Consider the following 26,951-nt stretch of genomic DNA (forward strand, 5'->3'; position numbering starts at 1 on the left):
GCAATGTCAGCTCTTTCTCTCTCCTCTCTGCACTCATTCTTCGGCGCTGCGGTTTCTAGGGTTTTGGATTCCCCCAAAATTACCCGTCGATCCTCATTCAAACGGTTCGCAAATCGAAACCCTAGATTTACAAGTTTCACACTTTGCTTACTAATTTTTCTGCTAGGTCTTTAATCCAATGAAATGAGCGAAAAGTTTGATCTTGTGATTGCAGGTGTTGATTGCGCCTGCTGATCTTTAGCAGGCGTAATTTGATCTTTTTTGGTGATCATGGCGCAGTTTGCGAAGCCTGAGAACGCGTTGAAGCGCGCTGAAGGTCAGTTCTTTTACAAATTATGAATCTTTTTGCGACAATTTGACTTTGTCATTGTTTGTTTGCTGGATAGACTATACTGGATACTTCACAGTGCAATCTCTTAGATAAAAAATTGATCTTCGCTTCTCCAGTGTAGGAAATTGGGTTTTGTTTGCTTTATTAGTTCTAGGTTTATTTGTACTTTAATACCCAAAGGTTCAGACTTTCTTAAATTCATGAAGTTCTATTTTAAGATTTGATACCCCAAACCCCTAGTTTTGTTTCTCACTTCCCCCGAACCGAAAGAAACTGAAATTTGATGAGAAACCCTGTTTCTCATTCACTTTTCTATGTTGATTTTATTGAGCATAATTACGACAACTTTTTTGCACTTTGGAGTATGAAATTCTTAGAATAGAACTCTATGGTATCAAAGTTATGAAAGGTTGAACCTTTGGGGTGCTAAAGTGCAAACACCTCTTAGTTCTGAAATTCCTTCTTTGCGAATTGTGCTAATGAATTTAAGTTTTGTAGTTGTCAGTTTGTAGAACTGGTATAAAGTTTTTAAAATTTCTTCTGCATGTATATTGTTTACTCGGTTTGCAGAAGATAACTAAGTTTGTTATTTTTTTGCCTTTTGGGTTCAGAACTCATAAATGTTGGTCAAAAGCAAGCAGCCTTGCAAGCACTCCACGACCTCATTACATCGAAGAGGTACCGAGCATGGCAGAAGAACCTCGAAAGGATCATGTTCAAGTATGTAGAGCTTTGTGTCGACATGAGAAGAGGCAGATTCGCAAAAGATGGGCTTATTCAGTACCGTATTGTGTGTCAACAAGTGAATGTCGGCTCTCTGGAAGAGGTGATTAAGCATTTCATGCATCTCTCTACTGAGAAGGCTGAACAGGCTCGCAGCCAGGCGCAGGCTCTGGAAGATGCTCTTGATGTTGAGGATCTTGAAGCCGATAAGAGACCAGAAGACCTGATGCTGAGTTATGTGAGTGGGGAGAAAGGGAAGGATAGATCTGACAGAGAGCTCGTGACTCCGTGGTTCAAGTTTCTTTGGGAAACATATAGGACTGTGCTTGAGATTTTGCGCAACAACTCTAAGTTGGAAGCGTTATATGCTGTAAGTCATGATTACATCTACTCAATAGATATGTGGGTTCTAATTTGGAAAATTTCAATGTTGCTGGTCTTTTATTGTTTGGTTGTCTTTGAAGTGGGAGGGTGTCTTTGACTATGAACGTTTGACCTTTGATCCCTAATTTCCTTCAAAAGACTTTGTTACAATTTGTTACAATAAATTTCTCTTATTCACCGAGCATCTTGACTACTTAACTGGTGTTTCGAATTTGATACCTAGAAATTACTTTTGGTGAAATTATGAGATTTCTCATACATCACAATATTTTCTTCATAATCTCTTGATGCATGACCGTGTAAGCTTTCCATATTATTACTTTTGGTTTTTGCATACAAAATATCAGTACGTTGAAATAATGGCCTTAGTGGCGAACAATTGGAAGTTTTTGGTCAAATTATCAGTTTCTAGCTAGCATATCATGCGTCTTTACTTTTCGTTTGTAGATGACAGCACATCGAGCATTTCAATTCTGTAAGCAGTACAAGAGGACCACTGAGTTCCGAAGATTATGCGAAATTATAAGAAACCATCTTGCAAATTTAAATAAGTACCGGGATCAAAGAGATAGGCCTGATCTGACAGCTCCAGAAAGTTTGCAGCTTTACTTAGATACAAGAGTAGAGCAACTCAAGATAGCGACAGATTTGTCTCTATGGCAGGTTTGTCGTGCAACAACACCATACTTTATATGTTTGCCAAGTGAAGTTTTTTTCTTGTTGTAGCATGATCGCTATTGTTGTCATGCAGGAAGCTTTCCGCTCTGTGGAGGATATTCATGGTTTGATGACCATGGTGAAGAAAACCCCCAAGCCTTCCTTGATGGTTGTATACTATGCTAAGCTAACAGAGATATTTTGGGTTGCGGATAATCACCTTTACCATGCCTATGCATGGCTGAAGCTCTTCACTTTGCAGAAAAGCTACAACAAAAATTTGACACAAAAAGACTTGCAACTGATAGCATCATCAGTTTTATTAGCTGCACTTTCCGTGACTCCATATGACCATAAGCATGGAGCTTCACATTTGGCACTTGAAAATGAGAAAGAGCGCAATTTTCGGATGTCTAGTTTGATTGGATTTAATCCAGATCCTAAAAGAGAGAGTAGAGAACTTGTAAGTTTCTTTCAGTTTGATCTTTTTACTAATTGTGTCAGTATCTGTAAGATTTCGCCAATATAACATATAGGGTACTTCTATTTTTGCAGCTTTCACGCTCATCGCTTCTCAACGAATTGGTATGATTCAAAATATTCATGCTACTTTTAATATCCATATGTTTAGTTTCTTTTTACTGCATTTAGCAGCATTTTACTATTTTGTTTCTGATGGCTATACTGCATTTACATATCTTGTAATACATAAACATAAGGGGATAGCAAATCTAGAACTGTCTTATACGATGACCTGATTTTAATACTGGATGTCTTACATAGTTGGAACCTTAATTTGATGATAGATTATTTCTGTGCCCAGTTGACTAGCCTTACCATACTGCTGAATTCTTGAGACATGAGAGCCTCTGTTTCTTTGTATTTTCAAGTATGGGTTTAATTGTTGGTTTATTACTAGTTTAAGATTATATTGCATTATTGTTTTAAGTTTATCATGTTGCCAACTGGCATAAGCAGTATTGCAGTAAGATTAATGTTAGATTATATACTTTATTATTTGTTTTAAGTTTGTTTACTTTGTTGTTTATGTAGTTTATCCTGCTGCCAACGGGCATAAGCAGTATTGCAGTGAGATTTATGTTAAAAGTTTATTGTGCCAGGGTTGTGGTGAGCCTTATCTGGTGAATGTTAGTAAATGGCCACTGCTAATTGCAGAAAGCTCAGCTATTATTATTTGGCATAGTTTTCTTTAACGTTCGATAAACATTACTTTACTAGCTAGTTTTTTGTGTATAAAAATCTTCTAATTTTTCTACAGGCGTCCAAAGGAGTAATGACATGCGTCTCACAAGAAGTGAAAGATCTCTACAATCTCTTGGAACACGAATTCCTTCCATTAGATCTTGCATCAAAAGCACAGCCTTTGCTTACCAAGATTTCCAAGCTTGGCGGCAAACTCTCCTCTGCCTCCTCTGTTCCAGAAGTGCAACTAGCACAATATGTTCCTGCCCTAGAAAAACTGACAACTTTGAGAGTATTACAACAGGTACATATTACTGTGTTAATTTTGTAGAGACGCTTTTACTGGACACCTGTTAGTAGGCTTGAGGCATTTTAATGACCTCACTCCAATGGCATGCCTTGACATTGGCATGCATCTAGGTTATCCGGACACTTCATCTAGGCTCCCCTATCCGTGTCCTTGTTCATGTCCGACACTGCTTGGACACTTCTTGAATATATACATACATTTTCAGGCTTATATTTAATTATATGACACATGCTTTAGTTCAAAATGCTTGTGATACACTTCTTGAATGTTTATCATACACTTCACCTCAAATTATGCTACTCATTGGACTCGGGACAGGTTTGTTTTAGCACATACCTAGTTCATTATGATTTTAAAGGGTCGTTTGGATATCTAGTTCAAAACAAGTAGATTGTCAATTTATAATTGCTCAATAAAAGGAACATAAAAATGGTATAAGGATTTTAGTTCTCATAACATGTGAATGAAAAACAATATCAGTCTCATGTAGATTATTATTTTTTATATATATGTATATGGCCGTGTCCCCATATCCTAACTTTTACAATTTTGCAATGTCCCGTATCCTCACCTGTGTCCCTGTTGGCACCCACACCCGTATCTGTGTAACGTAGGCATGCATTAACTGCTGTGCAACATTTCTTGTGAATGACACTTATTATCTGGTTTTCTATCGTCTCTTATTACAGTCCTAAGTCTGTAAATAAAAAGTGCATTTTATATTTCTATTCTGTCAATACTTCTGGAAAGCAAGATTTCAACCGATAGTCCCATGGTCATATGGAGGTTATTTGTTATGTAATCATATAAATTGGTATGTACATTAAATTTACTTTCATATAAATGGAGGGTTTAAGTTGCGTGTGGTATGGGGTCATATCAGTTGGTATGTGCATGAAGGTTACTTCTATGGAAACAGGGGGGCTAATTTATGAGTGCAATTATCAGCGACCTTTGGAGAGTAGAAGGTTATTATTAATTTAATTTAATCAGGGTGTACATGTAAAATGTACTATTGCGTTACACTATGTTTTTCTGGGGATATATTAGATTTATTTGCAAACTCTCCCTTGCTTCTTCAGGTCTCGGAGGTTTATCAGTCGGTGAAGGTTGAGGTGCTATCAAAGATGATCCCATTCTTTGACTTTCCAGTCGTGGAAAAGATTTCAGTTGATGCCGTAAAATATAATTTCATAGCTGTTAAAGTTGACCATCGGAGGGGTGCTGTTGTCTTTGGTAATGAGGTGTGTACACACAGCAAATTGTCTGTTCAATAGTCTTAATGTTATGCATCTTATTTACTTTGTTTCGTGCATTTTCTCATATATATGAGAACATGTTAAGTGTCTTGGTTTATTATGATCATATTGTGGTTTCTCTTTAAACAGGTTATCTCTGCATCTCAAGAGTTCTATGTTCTTTTTCGGTTTTGTTGAAGGATAATTTTTCAGTCTTATAAATTTGGTGTCTACCCCACTGCATCAGACTGTGTTAATTCATCTGTTTTAGGTGTGAATATGGATTTTATTGAATGCTAAAATTTCCAGGTCCTGAAGTCACTTCTTAATTTGATATTTTGCTTATAGATTTTAGTTTCANAAGTGAGATAATTAGTCATTTAATCACACCTATATTTTACTCGTATGGAATTATACTGCTGTAGGTTTCACAATAGATAATGTGGTTCTAAGTCTGTGATACACTGGAGCACAATTGTTTGTTATAGTTTTTTTAGCTGATAAGTTAGTCATTAGAATTGCTGATGAGTATAATGACAGTATAATGACAATGAAGATAAACAGCAGTCATGCAGAAGGTCATTTAACATTACCTGTTCTAGAAGGTTCATTCTTCTTTGAAGTCCAATCTAATGTGTCTATATTTGAATTGTTTAAAGATGTGTTCAAGCAACCAGTAAGCTTGTTGTTTAAGAGATTTTATTGAAACTACATGGATGAAACTGGTTTTGAAGGTTTGGCATACACCTGGAATTATTTTTCTGGACGTTGCATTCTTCTGAGTGTTTATACATGTCTCTCTGTTTAAGTAGGAAAATGTCACTGAGCATAGATCACATCTATACTGAGCATAGATCACATCTATGATACTTGGACTTAAGAGGCTAGTCATCCGGATAAATCTGATGGTGTATAATATATGTAGAGCAGAAGCAATGAAAGGCAACCAAGTTTTTGATAGTTAGGAATTGTGTACTAAGAGCATGTTTGAGAAATTTGCAACATAGTAGTAGAGTGTTTGGCAAATTGGTGGATTACAATCCATCATTGTTGTTAAAATGAACAGAAAAGGCATGGTGTTGGTGATGAGTTATTTTGTGAAGCCATAAAGGGGTATACTTATCTTTTACTTGGTCAAACCTCATGGGTCATCCACTAAAAATAATCTAGTGTACCCTAGCTTATTTTTGGTGGATTATAAGCTAAAATAAGCCACTTGCCAAACATCTGAAAGTGGCTTAGAAGCAGTGAGATAATTAGTCATTTAATCACACCTATATTTTACTCGTATGGAATTATACTGCTGTAGGTTTCACAATAGATAATGTGGTTCTAAGTCTGTGATACACTGGAGCACAATTGTTTGTTATAGTTTTTTTAGCTGATAAGTTAGTCATTAGAATTGCTGATGAGTATAATGACAGTATAATGACAATGAAGATAAACAGCAGAGTGAGATAATTAGTCATTTAATCACACCTATATTTTACTCGTATGGAATTATACTGCTGTAGGTTTCACAATAGATAATGTGGTTCTAAGTCTGTGATACACTGGAGCACAATTGTTTGTTATAGTTTTTTTAGCTGATAAGTTAGTCATTAGAATTGCTGATGAGTATAATGACAGTATAATGACAATGAAGATAAACAGCAGTCATGCAGAAGGTCATTTAACATTACCTGTTCTAGAAGGTTCATTCTTCTTTGAAGTCCAATCTAATGTGTCTATATTTGAATTGTTTAAAGATGTGTTCAAGCAACCAGTAAGCTTGTTGTTTAAGAGATTTTATTGAAACTACATGGATGAAACTGGTTTTGAAGGTTTGGCATACACCTGGAATTATTTTTCTGGACGTTGCATTCTTCTGAGTGTTTATACATGTCTCTCTGTTTAAGTAGGAAAATGTCACTGAGCATAGATCACATCTATACTGAGCATAGATCACATCTATGATACTTGGACTTAAGAGGCTAGTCATCCGGATAAATCTGATGGTGTATAATATATGTAGAGCAGAAGCAATGAAAGGCAACCAAGTTTTTGATAGTTAGGAATTGTGTACTAAGAGCATGTTTGAGAAATTTGCAACATAGTAGTAGAGTGTTTGGCAAATTGGTGGATTACAATCCATCATTGTTGTTAAAATGAACAGAAAAGGCATGGTGTTGGTGATGAGTTATTTTGTGAAGCCATAAAGGGGTATACTTATCTTTTACTTGGTCAAACCTCATGGGTCATCCACTAAAAATAATCTAGTGTACCCTAGCTTATTTTTGGTGGATTATAAGCTAAAATAAGCCACTTGCCAAACATCTGAAAGTGGCTTAGAAGCCATAAAAGTGGCTCATAAGCGACTTCGACCATTTGCCAAACACGCTAAAAGGCATGTTTTTTTTGTTCTGTGCAAGGTTGTTGTGGATGAAGTCTTTATATCCTAGCACCCCTTAACTTTATAAATAGTGACCATTACTATAATTTTCATGTTCAATGCTGCTGTTATTCTTGTGAAGGAATGATGTTTTGTACTAGAACTTGCACCGTGCTTTGAAGAAGTAAAATAGCATCACCAACATTTGATTCACTGTTCTCCAATTTTAGTTTCTGATGAGTTGTGAAAATGTTTTTTCTCCTGTTCAAGGACATTGAATCTGACAAGATCTGCAATCACCTAACTGTTCTTGCTGATTCTCTCAACAAAGCAAGGAGCCTGATGTATCCACCAGTAAAGAAGCAGTCAAAGCTTGGTGATAACCTGTATGGTTTAGCGGACATTGTTGACAAGGAACACAAAAGGCTACTTGCTAGAAAATCCATTATTGAAAAGCGCAAGGAAGAACACGAACGCCAGATGCTAGAAATGGTATAATATATATATCTGATAACCTTTTCTTTTACCTGAAGACACGTTTGAATACTAAAGAGGCAATGTGAATTATTTAGGAAAAAGAAGAAGAATCAAAGAAAATGAAACTTCAGAAGATAACTGAGGAAGCAGAACAGAAGCGACTTGCCGCTGAATATACCAAACGAATGGAGCAGAGAATTCGTCGCGAAATAGAGGAAAAAGAATATCAAGATGCTCAGGCCTTATTTCTCGAAGCTAAGAAGAATAAAAAGATAAAGAAGACTATGCTCGAGGGGGTAAGCTAGTCCATGTCTTGTTCTTTGTCCAAGTCTGTTAATATCTGCAGCCGGCTGATTGTTGGACGATGGTAAAATTTGCTTGTTTGAGTGGGGACTGGTCACTGATTGTTTACTGCAGCTTCTTGTTGTTCCTTAATTGAAACTCTCTCTTGACTCTTTAAGATTCCTTTCTTTAATCTCCTTTAGGGTATATGAATCTACTTTATACTCCTAAGGCTCTAGCGTGCATTTTTATACTTCTGAGTTTACTTCAAGCTGATAATTTTTCCTTATCTGTTACATTCTTCCCCACCGTTGGTCATTGCTGAAGTAGGCACTAAGCTTCAATTTTCCCACAAACACTACTGTAAATGATTTATTAATTAGTATGATTTTTTATTTATTTCCTCTGAAATTTGCAGTTCTAAGATTTTATTTCCTGTTCAAATCCCATCTAAAGTCTTACTTTGGCCCCCACTTTTGGTGTATCCTTTTCCATTTTATCTTCTGATAGGCTTCCCAATCTTAATATAGGCTATTGTTTGATGACATTTTCTTCGACCATTTCCTCATTAATTACTGAGGTATTTCTGTTGTAAATCCTCAGGAGAAAGTTACAAAGCAAACCCTTATTGAGATGGCCTTAAGTGAACAACTTAAGGAGCGTCACGAGATGGAAAAGAAGCTTCAGAAGCTAGCTAAAACAATGGATTACCTGGAACGTGCAAAAAGGGAAGAAGAGGCACCACTGATAGAGCAGGCATTCCAACAGCGCCTTGTGGAGGAGCAAATTCTTCATGAACGAGAGCAGCGGGTTTGCTCTATGATTGTTTCCTTGTTGTACACAATTTATTTTTCTTCCATTTATGAATATATTGTTAAAACCATTATACTTTTCACAGAAAGAGATTGAGTTGAGCAGGCAGCACCATGCTGGCGATCTCCAAGAAAAGAATAGACTTTCAAGGATCTTGGAGAATAAGGTTAGTATAGCTCGTTTACACATTGGTTTAAGTTTCTTGAATATTTGTGGCTTATGGAGACTTTAGCTGTTTATCTGAATTTTTTGTCTTTGTTTGGCATTAGTCATCTAAAATCGGTACCTCTATGCATTTGTACTTGGTTTGTAAATTTTTCATGTTTAAATTCCCCGTAGTTATACCAAATAGGTTCTATGTGATGGTAACCCCCGTTCTTTTGTTTCTCTTTGCAATTTGTATGGTCTTCATCTGAATGAGATATTGCTACCAAGCCTCTGGTGGTACCACCTTTTTTAGGGTACATGGGTACATTCTTCTTGTTTCCAACTGAAGCTTAGGAGTGTTGCTACTGAAAAAAATATAGGTTGAATGAGTTCTCAATCAAAACAAAAAATGATGGGTTGATCCATACTTTCAAATAACTTGGTTGGTAAGATTTCTGTTACTTAGCAACATTGCATCTTGTGTCCATCGATCAATTAGCAACATCATCGTTTAGACATTAGAACACATGATCATTTTAGATTTGTTTGACGTCTTTCATGTGGATTCACAGTCTATAATGTCACAATAGAGATCGTTGGAGGAGAGAGGGGGTGCCTAGTAATCAAGGTTGCTGATAGCGGATCGCGGCGCGTCGCGGCGAGGTACCGCTAAGGCTATATCGGGCTATTGCGGCGAAATCGCGGCAAATAGCGCATAGTCAAATAGCGGTCAACTTTAAATATATTTAAATATCCTAAATAATAAGAAAATTCAATTAGTTGTAAAATTCTTGTATTATCAATAAATAACAATTAATAAGCTTGTTGTATGAATGAAACTATGAAGAAATTCAAGAAATATAGCATCATAATATGTGTGATAGCGGGTTTAGCCGCTTTTAACAACAAAAATCCGCTTTTAACCTCGAAAATCCGCTTTTAACCGCGAAAACCCGCTTTTAACCGTGAAAACCCGCTTTTAACCCGCTAAAATCCGCTTTTACGCGCTATTCGAATGAATAGCGGATTTTCCCGCTTAAGCCTGCCGCGAAACCCCTACGCGTAGCGCTGAAGGGCCGCGACCGCTATTCGCGCCGCTATAGCCCCGCTATTGGCCGCTATTTACAACACTGCTAGTAATGTAGTATGAGCTCATATCACAGGTAGAGGATTGTGAAGTTTGTACTTTAACTGGTTTTTTGTGTAAGTTTCTTATCTTTTTGATATGCTAACCTCTCTTCATAAGATTTCATTTGCTATATAGCTAACAAACTTTTTCTTTGTTTCAACTGTTAGCACATGCATCCTTAGTTTAGGACTAGAGCACAAAACATCCATTAGGCTCATTGTCAGTGATGCTGAATTTATTTTATTTGTAATAAGCTAATATATGAAAATAACGGGTGTGTTTGGTACCAAGCACCAATTTGGTGCTTGGTAGTGAGGTGACCACTTCTCATCCACTCATTCAACTATGTAATCTATGTGAACTCATGTGAATGTTGTCTTCTTTTTAAATAAGTGGATGGGAATGAGCCAACTCACTATCAAACCACCTCACTACCAAACATTAATTTTGTGCTTGGTGCTAAGCACACTCATTATTCTCTCTCTCTATATATAAAAAGAGAAAAATGGGTATGTTTGGTACCAAGCACAAAAAGTTGTGCTTGGTAGTGAGGTGACATAATCCATTCTACTCATTCAAATGGTTGCATATCCATATGCACTCCTCAACCCATGTGAATGTGGTCCCCCATCTGAATGAGTGGAGGGGATTGTCCCACCTCACTACCAAGTTCAAAATTTATGCTTGGTACCAAGCATATCCATATTTCTCATATATATATATATATATATAATTGTATTTGTCCATATAAGGTTCAATATCAACAGGACTAAGCAATTGTAAAGTTTGCTCATCACGATCTACAGTCGTAGTTCGTTCAAGGGTTTTAATAGTTATTAAAGATTTATAATCCAAAAACCCAATTTTATAAATATCTTTATTAGGAATAGCAGGAATTGTCCATTTATTTAGGGCCTCAATTTCAGAAGTATATTCTGTACTTTGAGCATTTTTTACTCTTTTACCCTTATTAAGGGTTTTGCTTAAGGCAGACAAGGAAGGAATTAGTTCTGACATAAAAAATCTTACAGATTTATTTATGTTAGACTTTTCATAAGGATATAAAATTATTATTTTTCTTTCTTTTCTTCAGAAATCAACCTAGTAAAAAGTCTACACGTCTGTCAACGAATTATACTACCCTTTCAACGCCATCTCGGCAACAACTGGGTTTTACACTACGCGACTTTGGTGACGTTCCATAGACAAATACTAAGCTCATAAAAGAAGAAAGGAAAGAACATATAATATTTTTACATTCTTACAAGAAGTCAAAACACAAATAAATCGTAAGAAGATATTTAGCCAAGCATGGCTCTGATACCAATTCTAAACATGCATTTAATTAAGACAATAATTTAAAAAGAAGAAGAACTTACAGGGTTCTACGACCCACTCTTAAGATAATAGTTGGATCTTCAATCTTATTTATAGAACTGATCTTACAAGAGACACTCAATTCTTCACACTACAAGCTCACACTTGAATCGGAAAATATAAGCTAAAAAAGCACACACTTACAACAAGCTAAACTTCTCCTTATATAGATGAGGAGAGAATAAAGATATATGATACGTGGCAACTGCACTGACACCGCACTGATATTGCACTGGCAAACACACTTGGTAAAGCATCTACTTTCTAAAAGGGGCTTTATAAAAGTTCCTTTAGGAAAAGCTTCTTTGAGAAGTAGTGGAGGAATAGAATCAAATGAGTGGCTCCCCGGGGCTCAGCTCATTGGGACCTGTTATCTTTACATAATTACAAGTCTTTTCCTTTACCTTTTAGGTCAGATGTTGGAGTCTGATTAAGAATCCCCATGGCAGCTTTCCAGATGTCTTCTTCATCTTCTTCTTCTTGTGCATCTGGCAAAGTGCTTTCATCGCCGCAAGAATTAACACTTTTACTGGACTGAGTATCCATGGTGTCAAAAGCTTCGAAAAATTGTCTTTTCATATGATCAAGACATTTTTGTTTAATTTCTTCTTCTGAAGCTTGCGGGTATTTCCGCCTGATTATTTTAGCTAACTGCATCATAGGGTTAACTTTCTGAATTTCTTGAGACATTGAGTTTTCAAGAACACTATGATTTCTTTTTATAATTTCTTCAATATGTTGTACCTTTTCTTCGATATTGATTCCATTCCACCATCTACAGTAGTGGTTCTTTTTAAGGACAGGAAGATGAAGATTATCCCAATCAGACTCAAAGGTCCATGTCCATATCCCATGTCCATATCCATGGAATTTCAGTTTCAGAAAAGAAGTGAACAGCGCATAAGCCTTCGACAATATTATTGTCTTCCATTTTAGAAATAACAGGGTGAGATTCCACCCAGGCAGAATATAATTTTGATAATGGTTCAGGTAAGATGCTTAATTCAGCACCATAAATCGTCCACCAGTTGTAGAACCAAGAAGGAATACCCTTTTGAAGAGCTTCTGGACATAGCTTTATTAGCCAAGTATGTTTATTTTTGGGATTCTGGTATAAGAAGATATTATAAAAAGCTTCCTTATAATCCCAATAATTGAAGGAATAAACTTGGCTAGATTTCTGAGCTTTCACTAAAGGTAGATCTTGATTTGGGTTTAAAGCCCATTTCCGAGGTAAAATAACCTCTTTAATTATGCATTTACTAAAGTTGGGGGGATAGTCCTATTTTCAGATCCCCAGAAATGGGTTATTTCCATTCCCTTTTGTGTAATTAAGGTCCTCATCCATGACCTAGATTTTAATGACAAAGTGAGATAATAGTTGTCATTTAAATATCTTTTTCTGATATGATCAATATCTTTCATAGAAGAGATATCTTCCGGTTCTAGATATAGAACCGTCTCTGATCCCCTTTTAGGAGTCCACTGTACTTCATTTTTCACTATGGCTGAGAAGGGCTCAGGATTTTCTTCTTGATTGACTTTATTTATAAGATTATTGACCAGACCTTTATAAAAGGCTTTAGATGGGCTTGGGCTTTGAGCCTTGCTACTAGAGTAGTTCTTTTTGGCTATAGTTCTCCATGAGCTTGGCTCAAGATTTGAATTTTCAAAAAATTCGTAAGGACTATAAGCCCTCTGAATATTTTGATTTTGGGGTGAACCCCTGCCTCTCCCCCCTCTTGAAGAGGGATTATTCCGCTTCATTTGAACCCTGTAAAAATTCACGAGTAAGAAAATCAGGTAAGTAGTTATTACTACATTTGATATATTCTATTTTAAATTCATACATAGCTAGTTCAGCTTGCCACCTGGCAAAGATTTGTTTAGAAACAAGATTTTTAACATCTTTTTCAATTACACTTTTAGCAGAGCTACAGTCAATTCGTAGAAGAAATTCTTGATTAAGAATGTCATCTCTAAATTTAGATAAGCATTTAATGATAGAAAGCATTTCTTTCTTTATAGTAGAATAATTAAATTGGGCTTTATCTCATTTACCAGAGGTAAATCTAATTAATTGCTCTTTATTAGTAGTTGGATTAATTTGTTTAAGGATACCTCCATAGCCTAAATTAGAGGCATCTGTTTCAACAATTTTAAACCATTCAGTGTTTGTTAAATGAGTACAAGGTAAACATTTAACATTGGTTTTTATTCTTTTAACAGCTTCAGTATGCTGATCTGACCATGGTTTAGCATTCTTTTTTAATCTATTATATAAAATAGCTGTATCTTGAGCTAGATTTTTATAATAATCAGCAATATAATTAAGGGAGCCTAAAAATCTTTGTAGTTGCTTATTATCACTAATAATATCAGGAAATTTAGAGGCAAACTCTATACTTCGATCGATAGGAATTATTGTTCCTTTATGGATATTATGACCTAAAAATCTTACTTGGGTAAGAAATAACTTCATTTTAGGAGCAGATACTGCTAATCCATTTTTTATAGCTAAAGTCCTAAATATTTCTAAATGTTTGACATGTTGGTCAAAATTTTGAGAAAATATTAATATGTCATCTATATATGACAGAATGAAATCCGTATAAGGAATGAATATCTCATTCATGATATTTTGAAACTCAGAAGGGGCATTTTTTAATCCAAAGGGCATAACATTCCATTCATAATGTCCGAATGGAACAACAAAAGCTGTTTTATATCTATCTTTTTCTTCAATTTGGATTTGCCAATATCCTGACTTTAAGTTAAATTTGGAAAATATTTTTGCATTATTAATGCGATTTAATAAGTCCCCTTTATTAGGAATAGGATATCTTATCCATTTTAAGACTGTATTTAAAGGTTTATAATTAATAACAAGACGAGATACTCCTCTTTCTTGTTCAGCAGCATTATTAACATAAAATGCTGTACAACTCCAAGGAGAATATGATTTCCTTATTAATTTTTTTTTTTCTATAAGAGAGCTTATTTCATTTTTGCATAAATCTAGATATTCTTTATTCAGCTGACAAGGTCGAGATCTTGTAGGAATATCCTTTTCATTAAAATTATCAATATATGGTAGAGAAACAATATGTTTCTTTCTTTCCCAGAATGTATTTGGTAGATTACTACATATAGTAATTTTAAATTTATCTTCTATTTGAGTTATTAACTCGTTTTTCATTTTAATTTGTTCTTCTATTTGAACAAATAAAACTTCTTCTCTTAGAAAATTAATTTGGTTTTCTTTGAGAATAACTTTTCGAACTTCGTTTAATAAACGAGTTTGAGGATCAGAAATAAATTCAAAAATTATTTCATTGTTTTTATAAGTAGCTTTAATACATTTAGTATCTACCTGAACAATAGGCATAATATTATGTAAAAAGGGAGTTCCTAATATAATGTCTTGCGATAGATTTTTAACAAGAACACAAGGAATAGGGATACAAGTTCCTTGAACACATATGTGAGAATTCGGTAATTTAAATTTAACATTTAAATTGTTTCCATTAGCACTACTCAGATTCTGAGTAGTAATTTCAAAAAAATTTGAAGGTATTATTCCTTCATTAATACAATTTAGATCTGCACCACTATCTACTAAAGCTATAAGATCTGGTATTACAACCTGTTCTGCTATAGCTAATGTAATTTTTATATACCACTTTTGAGAGGTAACCTGTCTTAAGATTTGTAAAAATTCTGTATTTTCATTCTCTTGTTCTTTATGAGAGTTATTTTCTGATATTATCAGAGTTTTTTGATTTTCTTCATTATTTATTTTATTTAATATATATTTATTTTCTTGTTTAAGATTTTTAACTTCTTTTTTTTAAATCTTGAATTTCTTTATTTAAATTTGATAAAGAAAGAGATTTTGATGTGGAAGCCTAACTCTTTTGTCTTTTTAGGACTTCTGACATAGAGTAAATATTTTCAATGTTTGGTTTGTCAATTTTTTCTTTGGTTTTTAAAAGAGATTCTATTAATTCTTTTTTTGTTTCAGAAGATATATCTTCAGATATAATTTTAGTAATTAGCTCTTGATTTGAGGATATCATATTAATGGATAAACCATTCATATTAACTATTACTTTCCAATAGTCAGCATTTTTCTCACAAGTTTGAATATTACATACACAAGGTGTGTCAGATTCTGACTCAGAGTAAGATGATTCATCTTCTTCAGATTCACTATTAATCATTATTTCGTATAAAGTCTTTTTAAGACCTTCATCTTCAATGGCATCTATCTTCTTTTTTGTATAACATTTATTAGCATAGTGCCCTATTTTTCCACACTTATAACAGTGGATTTCTTTTTTATCTTTTTTAGATTTAAAAGGTTTTTTATGTTTATCCTTTTTATGTTTATCTCTTTTTTCACTGTTTTCTTCTCTAACAAATCTTTTCTTTTTCTTTTTGTGAGTCTTTGAGACTTTAATTGATTTTTTAATTTTAAATCATTACATAGGGCTAACCCTTCTTTAATACAAGCATTTGTTAAATACCCATAAGTTAAATTTTCATAAGGAAGATAACCTCCATGTTCATCTCTTATTTTATTTCTAACTCTATCAGCAAATAGAGTAGGTAAACCATCAATAAATTTAGATTTCCAATGTTCGCTATTAGCATTATCAAGCATCATAACTCTGCTTAGGAAAGTATTTTTATACCATCTAAAATGGGTTAAAGATGGACATCTAAAATTCTGTAGAAGAGTCCTTATTTTTTCTCCATTATCTTGATATAATCCAGTGAAATGGTGTGTAATCGCTAACATTAACGTATAAATAGCATCTTCTTGTGGGATACCATTTACAATTTTTGTTGCATTTAAAACTTCATCTCTAGCATTAGAAGATAAATAATTATCCCACCATCCTTTAAGGACACCAGTAAAGCCACATGTAATATAAGAAGCAATGACTTTGTCTGTATTACCATTTTGTCTACATACAGTAGAATACATCATTCATTCTACGTACAAAATATACTTCTGAAATTGAGGCCCTAAATAAATGGACAATTCCTGCTATTCCTAATAAAGATATTTATAAAATTGGGTTTTTGGATTATAAATCTTTAATAACTATTAAAACCCTTGAACGAACTACGACTGTAGATCGTGATGAGCAAACTTTACAATTGCTTAGTCCTGTTGATATTGAACCTTATATGGATAAATACAATTATATCCACATAGGCTTAATACAAGTCGCTTTCAGACCCTTGACTCTTCAAGGATTAAATGCATCAATATTAACTTGTTTAAGAGATGCAAGATGTTTAAATTGGACCCAATCGTTAATGAGCATAATGGAAACTAGTCTTTGTAATGGGTCAGTATATTTTAATGTCTATCCAAACTTAAGTTTATCTTTAACTGACCCAAATATATTTGAGGCAGTAAGTTTAAATATAAAAACACATGGTTATAATTTTATCTCAGGATCTGAGACTATAGCCATAATTTACAGAATTCATTATAAAACATTAACATCTTTAGCTCCAAAAGCTAAGATTCATTCTAAACCAGGAAAAACAGTACTGGTCGAAACTAATGTTTTATCATCTAATATTGCTGTTAATAGACAAATTAAATGGGATGAAATAAATTTCCCTGACAGTTGGGTCATACCTAACGCTGTTCAACCTCAACCAATTATTAATCAAGAAATTGATCAAATAACCCAGACGGTTGATGGAGAAGTAGAAATTATATTTAATCCTTCGCGAACTATTAGATTATCTGATGTTACTAGTACATCTAGAAAATCAGTCTCTGTTTCTAGATCAGGTTCTTATAGAACGAATGATGTTAAAGGCATTAATATCTCATAAAATAATATTCCTCATGGATTATACAATAAAGAAAAGGAGAGAAATTCTCCAACCAGCTCTGAAATGAGTTTTAGAATGCCTGGTTAAAATGAATATTAAAGAAAACAAAGATATAAAAAACTTTCTTAATAAAGAATTTTATGAAGAAAAACATAAAGAAATTAGACAATGGTTTATAAAAAACTTTCTTAATAAAGAATTTTATGAAGAAAAACATAAAGAAATTAGACAATGGTTTTTTAAAAACTTTTCAAAAACCGAACAGCTAGAATTTAAAGACAAGTATTATACAGACTTGCAAAAGGAGAAAAAAATAGAATATTTTATACCATGGTTTTTAAAGTATTATATACAAAATCAAACAAATCAAGTTAGAGTAATAGAAGAACATTATAAACAATGAAAATCTGCCACTAGTATGAATATAAGATCTATATATCCTTCAACAGATGCTTTAAAAATATCTGGAATCCATTCTAGTAATCTAGAAACTAATGCTTTTGTTAAACAAAATGAATCAACAGATATAACTCTTAAAGAGTTAAATAAGATAATAAAACAAAATAATTATACAAATCTACATCTTCAAATAGTAGGAAACTAATTAACAAGAATTGAAGATGACTTAGATAAATTAATAAATAAATTTAATGAAGTGATACCCTCATTAAAAATTTTAGAAACAAATAAGATTATTAACACTGATAGTAGAGAGGCAAATGTTATGATAAAACCTCCTATAGATATTTCAGGTTTTAAAAGAGGTGATGAAGTAACTTCTGATATAATAGATAAAACCTCCTATAGATATTTCAGGTTTTAAAAGAGGTGATGAAGTAACTTCTGATATAATAGAATTCTTAACTAAGAAGTTTAATAACTCTAAGCTAAATATGGTAGCTTCCACTTCATCTTTTATTCAAAGTGAAGATTCTGAAAATGATAATTTTCAAGAAGAAATATCTGAAGATGAGTTAACCCAAAATGAGTTATTAACACTAGAAAATCAATTTTCATCAATTAACAAAATAAAAAATCCTTCAAAAAGGATTGAGAGATATTATTATAAAAGACCTACTCCTACTGATGTATTATTTGAAGAAAATGACACATATATTCAAAGTGATTATAATGGAAGGAACATCTATGAATGGAATATAGATGGAGCCTCTGACTCTCTTATATATTCTACTATGCATAGAATGATGATGTATTCTACTGTATGTAGACAAAATGGTAATACAGACAAAGTCATTGCTTCTTATATTACATGTGGCTTTACTGGTGTCCTTAAAGGATGGTGGGATAATTATTTATCTTCTAATGCTAAAGATGAAGTTTTAAATGCAACAAAAATTGTAAATGGTATCCCACAAGAAGATGCTATTTATACGTTAATGTTAGCGATTACACACCATTTCACTGGATTATATCAAGATAATGGAGAAAGAATAATGACTCTTCTACAGAATTTTAGATGTCCATCTTTAACCCATTTTAGATGGTATAAAGATACTTTCCTAAGCAGAGTTATGATGCTTGATAATGCTAATAGCGAACATTGGAAATCTAAATTTATTGATGGTTTACCTACTCTATTTGCTGATAGAGTTAGAAATAAAATAAGAGATGAACATGGAGGTTATCTTCCTTATGAAAATTTAACTTATGGGTATTTAACAAATGCTTGTATTAAAGAAGGGTTAGCCCTATGTAATGATTTAAAATTAAAAAATTAATTAAAGTCTCAAAGACTCACAAAAAGAAAAGAATTAGGAGAATTCTGCGAACAATTCGCTTTCGATCAACCTTATAGAGTTGATAAAGAACCTATAAAGGATTCTAAACATAAATATTCTTCTTTTAAAAAGAAAAAGAAAAGATTTGTTAGAGAAGAAAACAGTGAAAAAAGAGATAAACATAAAAAGGATAAACATAAAAAACCTTTTAAATCTAAAAAAGATAAAAAAGAAATCCACTGTTATAAGTGTGGAAAAATAGGGCACTATGCTAGTAAATGTTATTCAAAAAAGAAGATAGATGCCATTGAAGATGAAGGTCTTAAAAAGACTTTATACAAAATAATGATTAATAGTGAATCTGAAGAAGATGAATCATCTTACTCTGAGTCAGAATAGACTTTATACAAAATAATGATTAATAGTGAATCTGAAGAAGATGAATCATCTTACTCTGAGTCAGAATTTGACACACCTTGTGTATGTAATATTCAAACTTGTGAGAAAAATGCTGACTATTGGAAAGCAATAGTTAATATGAATGGTTTATCCATTAATATGATATCCTCAAATCAAGAGCTAATTACTAAAATTATATCTGAAGATATATCTTCTGAAACAAAAAGAGAATTAATAGAATCTCTTTTAAAAACCAAAGAAAAAATTGACAAACCAAACATTGAAAATGTTTACTCTATGTCAGAAGTCCTAAAAAGACAAGAGTCAGGCTTCCACATCAAAATCTCTTTCTTTATCAAATTTAAATAAAGAAATTCAAGATTTAAAAAAAGAAGTTAAAAATCTTAAACAAGAAAATAAATATATATAAAATAAAATAAATAATGAAGAAAATCAAAAAACTCTGATAATATCAGAAAATAACTCTGATAAAGAACAAGAGAATGAAAATGCAGAATTTTTACAAATCTTAAGACATGTTACCTCTCAAAAGTGGTATATAAAAATTACATTAGCTATAGCAGAACATGTTGTTATACCAGATCTTATAGCTTTAGTAGATAGTGGTGCAAATCTAAATTGTATTAATGAAGGATTAATACCTTCAAAATTTTTTGAAATTACTACTCAGAATCTGAGTAGTGCTAATGGAAACAATTTAAATGTTAAATATAAATTACCGAATGCTCACATATGTGTTCATATTAGGAACTCCCTTTTTACATAATATTATGCCTATTGTTCAGGTAGATACTAAAGGTATTAAAGCTAATTATAAAAACAATGAAATAATTTTTGAATTTATTTCTGATCCTCAAACTCGTTTATTAAACGAAGTTCGAAAAGTTATTCTCAAAGAAAATCAAATTAATTTTCTAAGAGAAGAAGTTTTATTTGTTCAAATAGAAGAACAAATTAAAATGAAAAAAGAGTTAATAACTCAAATAGAAGATAAATTTAAAATTACTATATGTAGTAATCTACCAAATGCATTTTGGGAAAGAAAGAAACATATTGTTTCTCTACCATATATTGATAATTTTAATGAAAATGATATTCCTACAAGATCTCGACCTTGTCAGATGAATAAAGAATATCTAGATTTATGCAAAAATGAAATAAGCTCTCTTATAGAAAAAAAAATAATAAGGAAATCATATTCTCCTTGGAGTTGTACAGCATTTTATGTTAATAATGCTGCTGAACAAGAAAGAGGAGTACCTCGTCTTGTTATTAATTATAAACCTTTAAATACAGTCTTAAAATGGAGTCTTGTTATTAATTATAAACCTTTAAATACAGTCTTAAAATGGATAAGATATCCTATTCCTAATAAAAGGGACTTATTAAATCGCATTAATAATGTAAAAATATTTTCCAAATTTGACTTAAAGTCAGGATATTGGCAAATCCAAATTGAAGAAAAAGATAGATATAAAACAGCTTTTGTTGTTCCATTCGGACATTATGAATGGAATGTTATGCCCTTTGGATTAAAAAATACCCCTTCTGAGTTTCAAAATATCATGAATGAGATATTCGTTCCTTATACGGATTTCATTCTGTCATATATAGATGACATATTAATATTTTCTCAGAATTTTGACCAACACGTCAAACATTTAGAAATATTCAGGACTTTAGCTATAAGAAATGGATTAGCAGTATCTGCTCCTAAAATGAAGTTATTTCTTACCCAAGTAAGATTTTTAGGTCATAATATCCATAAAGGAACAATAATTCCTATCGATCGAAGTATAGAGTTTGCCTCTAAATTTCCTGATATTATTAGTGATAATAAGCAACTACAAAGATTTTTAGGCTCCCTTAATTATATTGCTGATTATTATAAAAATCTAGCTCAAGATACAGCTATTTTATATAATAGATTAAAAAAGAACGCTAAACCATGGTCAGATCAGCATACTGAAGCTGTTAAAAGAATAAAAACCAATGTTAAATGTTTACCTTGTACTCATTTAACAAACACTGAATGGTTTAAAATTGTTGAAACAGATGCCTCTAATTTAGGTTATGGAGGTATCCTTAAACAAATTAATCCAACTACTAATAAAGAGCAATTAATTAGATTTATCTCTGGTAAATGGGATAAAGCCCAATTTAATTATTCTACTATAAAGAAAGAAATGCTTTCTATCATTAAATGCTTATCTAAATTTAGAGATGACATTCTTAATCAAGAATTTCTTCTACGAATTGACTGTAGCTCTGCTAAAAGTGTAATTGAAAAAGATGTTAAAAATCTTATTTCTAAACAAATCTTTGCCAGGTGGCAAGCTGAACTAGCTATGTATTAATTTAAAATAGAATATATTAAAGGTAGTAATAACTACTTACCTGATTTTCTTACTCGTGAATTTTTACAGGGTTCAAATGAAGCGGAATAATCCCTCTTCAAGAGGGGGGAGAGGCAGGGCTTCACCCCAAAATCAAAATATTCAGAGGGTTTATAGTCCTTACGAATTTTTTGAAAATTCAAATCTTGAGCCAAGTTTATGGAGAACTATAGCCAAAAAGAACTACTCTAGTAGCCAGACTCAAAGCCCAAGCCCATCTAAAGCCTTTTATAAAGGTCTGGTCAATAATCTTTTATAAATGAAGTCAATCAAGAAGAAAATCCTGAGCCCTTCTCAGCCATAGTGAAAAATAAAGTACAGTGGACTCCTAAAAGGGGATCAGAGACGGTTCTATATCTAGAACCGGAAGATATCTCTTCTATAAAAGATATTGATCATATCAGAACAAGATATTTAAATGACAACTATTATCCCACTTTGTCATTAAAATCTAGGTCATGGATGAGGACCTTAATTACACAAACGGGAATGGAAATAACCCATTTCTGGGGATCTGAAAATAGGACTATCTCCCCCAACTTTAGTAAATGCATAATTAAAGAGGTTATTTTACCTCGGAAATGGGCTTTAAAACCAAATCAAGATCTACCTTTGGTGAAAGCTCAGAAATCTAGCCAAGTTTATTCCTTCAATTATTGGGATTATAAGGAAGCTTTTTATAATATCTTCTTATACCAGAATCCCAAAAATAAACATACTTGGCTAATAAAGCTATGTCCAGAAGCTCTTCAAAAGGGTATTCCTTCTTGGTTCTACAACTGGTGGACGATTTATGGTGCTGAATTAAGCATCTTACCTGAACCATTATCAAAATTATATTCTGCCTGGGTGGAATCTCACCCTGTTATTTCTAAAATGGAAGACAATAATATTGTCGAAGGCCTATGCGCTGTTCACTTCTTTTCTGAAACTGAAATTCCATGGATATGGACATGGACCTTTGAGTCTGATTGGGATAATCTTCATCTTCCTGTCCTTAAAAGGAACCACTACTGTAGATGGTGGAATGGAATCAATATCGAAGAAAAGGTACAACATATTGAAGAAATTATAAAAAAAAATCATAGTGTTCTTGAAAACTCAATGTCTCAAGAAATTCAGAAAGTTAACCCTATGATGCAGTTAGCTAAAATAATCAGGCGGAAATACCCGCAAGCTTCAGAAGAAGAAATTAAACAAAAATGTCTTGATCATATGAAAAGACAATTTTTCGAAGCTTTTGACACCATGGATACTCAGTCCAGTAAAAGTGTTAATTCTTGCGGCGATGAAAGCACTTTGCCAGATGCACAAGAAGAAGAAGATGAAGAAGACATCTGGAAAGCTGCCATGGGGATTCTTAATCAGACTCCAACATCTGACCTAAAAGGTAAAGGAAAAGACTTGTAATTATGTAAAGATAACAGGTCCCAATAAGCTGAGCCCCGGGGAGCCACTCATTTGATTATATTTCTCCACTACTTCTCAAAGAAGCTTTTTCTAAAGGAACTTTTATAAAGCCCCTTTTAGAAAGTAGATGCTTTACCAAGTGTGTTTGCCAGTGCAATATCAGTGCGGTGTCAGTGCAGTTGCCACGTATCATATATCTTTATTCTCTCCTCATCTATATAAGGAGAAGTTTAGCTTGTTGTAAGTGTGTGCTTTTTTAGCTTATATTTTCCGATTCAAGTGTGAGCTTGTAGTGTGAAGAATTGAGTGTCTCTTGTAAGATCAGTTCTATAAATAAGATTGAAGATCCAGCTATTATCTTAAGAGTGGGTCGTAGAACCCTGTAAGTTCTTCTTTTTAAATTATTGTCTTAATTAAATGCATGTTTAGAATTGGTATCAGAGCCTGGCTACTAGAGTAGTTCTTTTTGGCTATAGTTCTCCATGAACTTGGCTCAAGATTTGAATTTTCAAAAAATTCGTAAGGACTATAAGCCCTCTGAATATTTTGATTTTGGGGTGAACCCCTGCCTCTCCCCCCTCTTGAAGAGGGATTATTCCGCTTCATTTGTACCCTGTAAAAATTCACGAGTAAGAAAATCAGGTAAGTAATTATTACTACCTTTGATATATTCGATTTTAAATTCATACATAGCTAGTTCAGCTTGCCACCTGGCAAAGATTTGTTTAGAAACAAGATTTTTAACATCTTTTTCAATAACGCTCTTAGCAGAACTACAGTCAATACGTAGAAGAAATTCTTGATTAAGAATGTCATCTCTAAATTTAGATAAGCATTTAATGATAGAAAGCATTTCTTTCTTTATAGTGGAATAATTAAATTGGGCTTTATCCCATTTACCAGAGGTAAATCTAATTAATTGCTCTTTATTAGTAGTTGGATTAATTTGTTTAAGGATACCTCCATAGCCTAAATTAGAGGCATCTGTTTCAACAATTTTAAACCATTCAGTGTTTGTTAAATGAGTACAAGGTAAACATTTAACATTGGTTTTTATTCTTTTAACAGCTTCAGTATGCTGATCTGACCATGGTTTAGCGTTCTTTTTTAATCTATTATATAAAATAGCTGTATCTTGAGCTAGATTTTTATAATAATCAGCAATATAATTAAGGGAGCCTAAAAATCTTTGTAGTTGCTTATTATCACTAATAATATCAGGAAATTTAGAGGCAAACTCTATACTTCGATCGATAGGAATTATTGTTCCTTTATGGATATTATGACCTAAAAATCTTACTTGGGTAAGAAATAACTTCATTTTAGGAGCAGATACTGCTAATCCATTTCTTATAGCTAAAGTCCTGAATATTTCTAAATGTTTGACATGTTGGTCAAAATTTTGAGAAAATATTAATATGTCATCTATATATGACAGAATGAAATCCGTATAAGGAATGAATATCTCATTCATGATATTTTGAAACTCAGAAGGGGCATTTTTTAATCAAAAGGGCATAGCATTCCATTCATAATGTCCAAATGGAACAACAAAAGCTGTTTTATATCTATCTTTTTCTTCAATTTGGATTTGCCAATATCCTGACTTTAAGTCAAATTTAGAAAATATTTTTGCATTATTAATGCGATTACTAGCTTTTGTGTATCTTAAAGTAATTAATGCTATCCAATTGATTGGCTCACTTAAGTATGCTTTTGTAGCTTCTTTTTCCTTATTTTGCTCAGTAAGATGGGTTCTGGGGAGAGGGGTATCCTAAAGTAGTTGATACTTTTTTTTTCCCTTCTTATTTTTTGCTTCCAAGTTGCCTTCTTTTATCTGGTGACATGCAAATACGAGCTAAATGTCTTGATTTCTTGTCTTCTGCCTAAGACAAGGAATTATGTGCTACAATATTTGGCATTTCTGTTTTTGTCAGTAGACTTTGAAATAGTTATGACCGATGAGCTAAATATCTATCTTTTCTGTACCTAGGTTATTTTTCAGGAACGAATTGTCAGCCGTCGTGAGTCTGAGTTTAGCCGTCTGAAGAAAGAGAGAGAGGATCGAATCACCCAGGTAATTGCATCAAGGAAGCGCGAAAGAGAGATCAAAAGGAAGCTGCTTTTCTATTTGAAGTCTGAGGAAGAAAGGCTGGTCAAGCAGCAGGAAGAGGAAGAAGCTCGAAAGCGTGAAGGTACTGTTCCCTTTTCTTTTCTTCTCTTTTTTTGATGTTCTTGTTAGATAATGATATAGTCTAAATTTTCCTACAAAATTCTGTCATATTCCAGTGCTAGTGAACTCTTTTTAGTCTCACCAGAGTCGTAGCTGGTTTTACTCTCTGGACTCTCATCCTTGTACTCCCCACCCCTGCCCTCAGATTGCAAAGATTCACATATGGTCTCCAAAATAGGTGACCTGCTTAAATATCATAGAAGAAACAGTGAGTGAAGGAAAAGGTTTATTCGACCCGCATTGAAAAGAATTGTTCAAAGAAGGAAACAAATGATGCTGTTGGTTGTATGTATCCATGTATACATATGACCATTGCTTCGAGCATGCCACACCCCAAAGAGTGATCCAACTAAGTCTGCTCTCTTAGTACCACACTACTCGATGTCTCTCATCTTGCTCAGTTCCCATGCCAAAAACCAATATCATTAATGGTGTGCACCTTAAGCTTCCTTTTGGCTCGGAAAAGTTTTGCTTGATGACATCAATGAGTTAGTTTGAGCATTTGTTATTTGATAGAAAAAATCACATTAGAATGCCTTGCCAGTTTCTTTTATCCAGGGAATAGGTTGTCTTTATTTGTTTCTGTTTCATTTACTTTGGTGATTTGCCTCGTCCTGTTCCTGCCTTCCCTTCAAAAATACTTATCATGGCTCATATCTTGGTCTATGTTAAACTGGTGGAAAGCACTTTTAAACATTCATATTACCCGCCTGATGCTTTAGCTACAGAACCACATTCTTGAACTCCTATGGACAATATTTTCCCTTTGGTTGTGCAATAAGATGAATACGAGATACTACGTGGCACAATGAAGGAATCCTATCAAAGGTGATAGACAAAAAACATTTACTATAAGAGTTCGTTGCCGGTAGACCCACTGCAGAACTATTGTTTTGGATAGACCCCTTTTCATCATCCAATTACGGAGACCCCTGTGACAAAATCTTTTGATTCTTTTACACTCTGAGGTCTATTTGTCAAATAAAATATAATTTCTCTTTCTTTGAGGGTAAAATAGTCAACAAAATTCACTGGGGTGGGGTGGGGACTGGGGTGTATATCTACAATAGAACTACAAGGTTTATATCCACTATTGGGTGACAGTACAAGGGTTCTATCCGCAATTAACCCTTAGCCCTTACTATAACTATGTAAGTATTTCGCTTGTAGCTAGTATTGCCTGACCTCTTAACTACTTTGCCTATCCATGCTGGTGTTGGGTCTTACTCTTGAGTTGCGACGTAAGCAACGTATTTTTGTGGAAGGACAATCTACACTAAAACTAGTTTGTTTGTGAATTGAGCTGTAATTCTCTCAATAACTCTTTGCAGAGGCTGAAAGAAAAAAGAAGGAAGAGGCAGAGCGAAAGGCGAAACTTGATGAAATCGCCGAAAAGCAAAGGCAGAGGGAGAGAGAACTGGAAGAAAAAGAAAGGCAAAGAAGGGA

At 33.3% G+C, this 26,951-nt stretch overlaps 1 protein-coding gene across 1 annotated transcript in view; it reads left to right on the forward strand.

The window, feature by feature from the left end:
* LOC109836926 (eukaryotic translation initiation factor 3 subunit A-like) overlaps positions 1-26,951 on the forward strand; it is a 27,408-nt gene continuing 457 nt past the window's right edge. The window contains exons 1-14 of the mRNA XM_020404969.1: positions 1-104; positions 215-316; positions 943-1,424; positions 1,886-2,101; positions 2,190-2,558; positions 2,651-2,680; positions 3,375-3,602; positions 4,691-4,852; positions 7,488-7,709; positions 7,790-7,990; positions 8,580-8,786; positions 8,875-8,955; positions 25,266-25,467; positions 26,837-26,951. The exon at positions 26,837-26,951 is cut by the window's right edge and continues 457 nt beyond it. Coding sequence (XP_020260558.1) covers positions 271-316; positions 943-1,424; positions 1,886-2,101; positions 2,190-2,558; positions 2,651-2,680; positions 3,375-3,602; positions 4,691-4,852; positions 7,488-7,709; positions 7,790-7,990; positions 8,580-8,786; positions 8,875-8,955; positions 25,266-25,467; positions 26,837-26,951 — 2,561 coding nt within the window. The 5' untranslated portion in view covers positions 1-104; positions 215-270. The remainder of the gene's footprint in view (positions 105-214; positions 317-942; positions 1,425-1,885; positions 2,102-2,189; positions 2,559-2,650; positions 2,681-3,374; positions 3,603-4,690; positions 4,853-7,487; positions 7,710-7,789; positions 7,991-8,579; positions 8,787-8,874; positions 8,956-25,265; positions 25,468-26,836) is intronic.

This window comes from Asparagus officinalis, chromosome 4 (genome assembly GCF_001876935.1).
Source record: "Asparagus officinalis chromosome 4, Aspof.V1, whole genome shotgun sequence".
Taxonomy (NCBI): Eukaryota; Viridiplantae; Streptophyta; class Magnoliopsida; order Asparagales; family Asparagaceae; genus Asparagus; species Asparagus officinalis.